This window comes from Zootoca vivipara, chromosome 11 (genome assembly GCF_965207765.1).
Source record: "Zootoca vivipara chromosome 11, rZooViv2.hap1.1, whole genome shotgun sequence".
NCBI classification, from domain to species: domain Eukaryota; kingdom Metazoa; phylum Chordata; class Lepidosauria; order Squamata; family Lacertidae; genus Zootoca; species Zootoca vivipara.
The window spans coordinates 42,254,725-42,260,473 of NC_142594.1; the positions used below are offsets into that span (position 1 = coordinate 42,254,725).

Here is a 5,749-nt window from a genome sequence, read left to right on the forward strand (position 1 = left end):
ACCTTTCTTAGAGGAACACTAAAGCACAGGATGGGGAATCGGTGGCACTTCAGATGTTGCTGGACTCCAGTTCCCATCATCCCTGACCAGGCTGGCTGGGGCTGATGGCAGTTGGGCAGCAACATCTGGACTGCCACTAATTCTCCAACCCAGACTTAGAGGAACAAGGCCATTTAAATCTTGAAGGTGCAAACCCTTAAGCCTCCCATGATTTTTTCCTAGTCAACTCTGCTCTTAGATGATACGCAAAATTTCACACTTACAACCCACAGGAATAATCAGGGCATCGATAGGGGGATGTTTCCCCTCCCAATCAGATCATTTATCATTATTTTATTGACAAAATAGAATACTCAAATATTTGCTCTTAAGAGGGAGCAGTTGGTGGTAAGCCTCTAAACTTTTTCCTTTTTACAAAAAAAATTTACAGACTGTAAAGCATTTGGGTTATATACATATCTTACACATTTTGTACAAGGTACCAAATAATTATATAAATACATCTTTTAACATAGGAAACCCGTATTTATTTGGGGTGTATAATTAAGACACAACTTGAATGTGTTTAAGGCATCTGCCAGTTTGTTCATTTGATATTTTTTTAAAAAAAGAAAGTCATTTGTTTGTTTTTTAAAAAAGAAAGTTTCCCAAACCCTGCAGTCCTATCATAGACACCTGCTGCTTTGATGTCACCTTTTGAGTTTGAGAGGAGGAGAAAAAGCAAAGCAGGGGTAACCCCATCCAACAACCAAGAGGACTCCCGCCAGTCCAAGGAGCAGCTCAAGACAGTCCTTTGCTTTCGGAGGCTGGTGCCTTGAAGTATGGAGCGTGTGACTCTAGAGAAGGAGTGCAGGAAGGGGGCTGAGGAGGAGCTGGCCTGGCACTTGACAGCCTCCAGCAGCTGTATCTGTCCTGCACCTGGAGAGGCCACTGGGAAGCTTGGGAATGAAGGGGAGGCAGGGAATATAGTCAGCTGCACCCTCTCCCCACCTGTCCCCAAGAACTCTGTCTTTTACACCTGGGACAAGGGCATCTGCTTTGGATACGAGACTGAGCTGGCGGTGCCAGACCTCCACGTTAAGCCGGTGCTGACATCGCTGTACATGGACCCCGCTCCGCCCCCAAGTCCCCCCACCGCAGCCGCAGTCACCATGCCCCCTCCGCCACCGCCAACTACTCCGATGCTCCCTGCCGCCACTGCGGCAGCCGTCCCCTTGCTGGCCCAGCAGCAACGGGTGCAGAGCGCCTTCCAGGACTCCAGAGTCTTCCCAGACCAGACCCACACTCCGGACGTGATGCCCACCACGAGGCACATGAAGTACTTGAGCATAAAGACCGCGTAGTCTGGCCGGCGCGCCTGATCGGGCTGCTGGTCCCGCAGGCAAGGGCAGTTGTGCGTGGCCTCCCAGCGGGGGCGGTTGTGCTGCTCGTAAAAGAGGCAGGCCACCACGCTGGCGGCCGGGACCGTGTAGAGGACGGTGAAGAGGCCCAGGCGGATCATGAGCTTCTCCAGCTTGTGCGTCTTGGTGGGGCCCCCTTGCTGCTTGATGACGCTGCGGATGCGGAAGAGCGAGACAAAGCCCGCAAGCAGGAACATGGAGCCAATGGCCAGGTATATCAGCAAGGGGGCCAGCACAAAGCCCCGCAAGTTCTCCAGGCTCTGGTTGCCCACGTAGCAGATGCCCGCCACAGGGTCCCCGTCCACAGAGCTGAGCGCCAGCACGGCAATGGACTTGACGCTGGGCAGCAGCCAGGCGGCCAGGTGGAAGTACTGTGCATAGCCCGCTATAGCTTCGTTGCCCCACTTCATGCCAGCTGCCAGGAACCAGGTGAGGGACAGGATGACCCACCAGATGGAGCTGGCCATGCCAAAGAAGTACACCAGCAGGAAGACCACTGTGCACAGGGCAGGGCCAGTGCTCTCATAGCGCACGTGCTCCGCCACGGCTAGTTCCGGCTGCAGCTCCGCAGCGCCCCCTGCCGCCCCGCGCCCTCCAACTGCCGCGGCTGCTCCTGCAGCGCCCCCTCCGGCGCCCGCCGGTACTGCACCCGCCGCTGCGCCGCCGCTGCAAGCCACTTTCTCGTGGCCAGCGACGAGGCGCACCAGGTAGCCCAAGGAGACGAAGAGGTAGCAGGCGGCCAGGAAGATGATGGGCCGCTCCGGGTACTTGAAGCGCTCCATGTCGATGAGGAACGTGGAGACGGTGGCAAAGGTGGAGATGAAGCACAGGATGGACCACAGGCCGATCCAGAAAGCGGTGAAGGCGCGCTCGTCGGGGCTGAAGTACGGGTTGTGGCAGGGCAGCGCGCAGTTGGCGATCTGGCCCGTCTTGACGCGGTTGTAGAGCGGGTGGCGCTCGCTCGACACGGACACCATGGGCGCGCGGCACTGGCAGCCCGGCTCGCACGGCGCCGGAGGCCGGGCCTTGCGCAGGGGCGGCTCGGCGGGCGGCGGCAGCGGCGGCGCAGGGACAGCCGCGCCGGGGATCCTGGCGCCGCCGCCGGCGGGCTTGCGGTGCGGCGGCTTGGGCTGCGGGGGCGGCGGCGCGGCCGTGACGGCCTCGGTGCGGTTGTAGTCCATGCAGAGCGTGTCCTGGTTGCCCTGTTCAGGCAGACGGTCGCAGCGCATGCGGTCGGGCCACGCGAAGCCGTACTGGCGCATGAGGGGCGCGCAGCCGGCCTTGGCCCGCTCGCACACGCTGCGGCACGGCGGCAGCGGCTTCTTGTAGTCGTCCAAGCAGATGGGCGTGTACATGCTGCACAGGAAGAAGCGCAGGTCCGCCGAGCACTGGATCTCCACCAGGGGCCAGAACTGGTGCACCTCCAGCCCCGCCTCGTCCTGCGTGTCGTGGTTGAACTGGTTGGGCATGTACGTGTAGTTGTAGCCGATGCCTTTGCACAGGGGCACCGTGATCTCCTGGCAAGACAGCTCCTTGGCAGACGACGCCGACGCGGAAGAAGAAGACGCCGAAGAGGACGAGGACGACGACGACGACGCGGCTGCGGCGGCTGCTGCAGCCGCAGCGGCAGAAGCGGCCGAGGCGGCGCAGCTAGAGCGCGGCAGCCCCGGCAACCAAGCCGGCAGCAAGAGCGGGAGGAAAGCCACGGCCAACAGGTAACTGCGCTCCATGCTCGGCCCGGAGCGGCGGCGGGGGCGGCGGCGGGGGCGGCAGCGCGTCCAGGCAGACTCCTCGGGCGCCGAACGAGCCAGCCACGCCGGTCCTCCTCCTCCTGCTGCCGCTGCCAAGACGATCTCCTCCGCCGCTGCTCCGGGCGCCACCTCTCCAAGCTCCAGCTCGCCTCGCCGCCTCCTTCCCGCGAAGCAAGTGCGCCCTCTGGCCCGGCAGAAGCGGCGGCTCGGGGGATCCCCCGCCGCTTTGGGGCGCCTTTTGCTCCTTCCCCTCTCGGCTCAGTCCGCTTCCCGCCGTCTCGCGTTCATCTCTTCCCTGTTCGGCTTTGTTGCAAGGACGGGCTCGGCGGCTGCTGTTGCTGCTCCTCGCTTCCCGCAACTTTCCCCCAGCCGTGCCGTGTCAAGATGGCTGAGGAGCCCCGAAAGCTGCGGCGGCGTTCAGCGCTCTCTTCGCGCTTCTCGGAAGATCGCCGGTCCCCCTGCGCCCAGCAAGTCGTCTTCCCGATCCCCGAGCAGCTGCGGGAGACTTGCAGCGCTCGCTCGCTCCCGAAGAAGCGCTGCCACCTGAGAAAGAGAGAGAGGCTCGCGGAGCGGCAGTGGCGGCAGCAGCCCCGCCAGTCCCTTTGGCACAACTTCTCGCTCGCTCCAGCTCCAGCAGCGCCAATCCGGTGGCCGCGCTCTCAGGGATATTTATAGAGGAGGATGCCAGGCCCCGCCTCGCCCGTCCCAGCTACCTATCACGAGGGCTCCGGGCGGGGATCGGGGACCCCGACCCAGCAGGCTCGCTTAAGGTGGAGCGGGTTTCGCACCGGGGTGGTAAGGCGACTGCCGCTGCTGGCCCTTTAAGGCCCTGGGCTCGCTGTTGGTTCCTCGGTGTTTTTTCTTTTTCTTTAGAAAAAGTGTAAATGGCCCGCTTTAACGCTTTGGCAGGTAAGTTGCATAAAAAGGGGATTCTGCTCCAAACAACACCCAAGCTAAATACTGTACCCGTTCCCAGTCCTATAGTATTCAATTCACATATAATAAAAATGATTTCTTCCCCAGAAGTTTTGTGTTACAATGTTAGTGGGGCTGAAAAAAAAACACCACTTTTTCCAAGGCTTGAAATACTTGAACTCAGCGGGGGCGCATGCAACAGCGTTTCCTTTTAGTTAATAAACAGTGTTGCAAACAGGTGTCCTGTGTGTCTCTGTGTAAATTCTGCATTCGAGGCGCGCTCCCTTGGGAATATTACGGGGATGGATGGGGCGCTGCTTCAAATGGCATCTCTTTAGCTGGAGCGGCTAATGGCTGCAACTGCTGCTGGCTTTGCTATGCAGATTTCACTGGGATGTGAAGCACCAGTACGTTTTGGTCCGTGGGATGGAAGCAGGTGGCACCAGTTTATTCATTGCCTTCCCTGACAGATTCAGAAAATGTTCATCCTTCATGCCCTTTCTCTCCCTCCCACCTTTTATATTATGTATTTATTTAATATGGACTTGCCTATCCCACTCCAACCCCATACCAGAAGTGGGGAATCGTCTTCATCCCCGCCTCTAGAAGCATGAGGCTCTTCATCTCAGGGTTGTGGATTCGAACCCCACATTGGGCAAAAACTAAGATCCCTGCACTGCAGGGGGTTGGGCCAGATGACCCTTGTGGCCCCTTCCAACTCTACAATTCTAGGATTCTATACACAGCCCTGAAGGCTGCATTGCCCAGGAGACTAATTTCTACACACGTTGTTCTGTATCCTCCATCCAAGACAGGCAAGAGGCATCATCAGTTAAAGGACACTTTCCACCCAGGCAAAACCACCTGAGGGTGCAAAGTGAAGGGCTAATGAAGGGGTGGGGCCCGGGGAGAGTCCAGAGGGCCAGAGAGGTATGGAGGGTCACATTCACCCCCTGGGCCTGAGATGCCTTACCCCTGGGCCTCTGCAAAAAAGAAGAAGAAGAAAAAGTCTCTTCCTTCTCTCCTTACCTAATTGAACCATTTCCACTGTCACAGTTGGGGCTCTGGACTTAATGGTCTTCCACCTCTTCTCTGGGTGGCAATGTGTGTTAGTTTGCTTATTTCAAAAGTTGGCAAGCGAACCAGTCCTACTGTGCTTAGGGATTTTCCTGCCTGATCCACTGAGTTGGGGACTGGTCTTTGGCCCCAAAGTCCTGCCCTGACAGCACCCCGATAGCTAAACCTAAGTGCATGTGACTTAATTCTCACTCTGTCTTTTCTTGCATCCATCCTCTCTTGTCTCTCCTGGTCTGAATTTTGGATTGTAAGCGTATTGGGGCAGAGACCCTGACTTTGATGTTAACTCTGCTAAGTGTTTTCATTATTGATGGCATAGCTTCAGAGGCCAGGAAGCAACAATATAGGGAGTGTGTTGTTTAGTATGTGCACTAAGCAAATTGTGCACTTAACAAGTTGGAAATGGGATTTACTTTTGCTTAATGGGCTTATCATGTAGGCGCAAGGGACCTCATGGGCTCCCATGATAAGCCCATTAAGCAGACACAAATCCCATCTATTTTGATGACACTTATCTTCCACTACAGATAATGTTTTGCAAGCGTGTTTAAATGGACCCCCCACTTCTAAACTTTTTCTACATTTGCTTCCCTGCTGACCCACCAC

General features: G+C 57.2%; 1 protein-coding gene across 1 annotated transcript; it reads right to left on the reverse strand.

The window, feature by feature from the left end:
* Window positions 1-313: 313 nt before the first annotated feature.
* On the reverse strand, window positions 314-4,299 carry FZD8 (frizzled class receptor 8). The gene has a single exon (XM_035129840.3). It carries the CDS (start codon window positions 3,128-3,130, stop codon window positions 1,013-1,015), a length of 2,118 nt encoding a protein of 705 aa, XP_034985731.2. The 5' UTR covers window positions 3,131-4,299; the 3' UTR covers window positions 314-1,012.
* Between the last annotated feature and the right edge of the window lie 1,450 nt (window positions 4,300-5,749).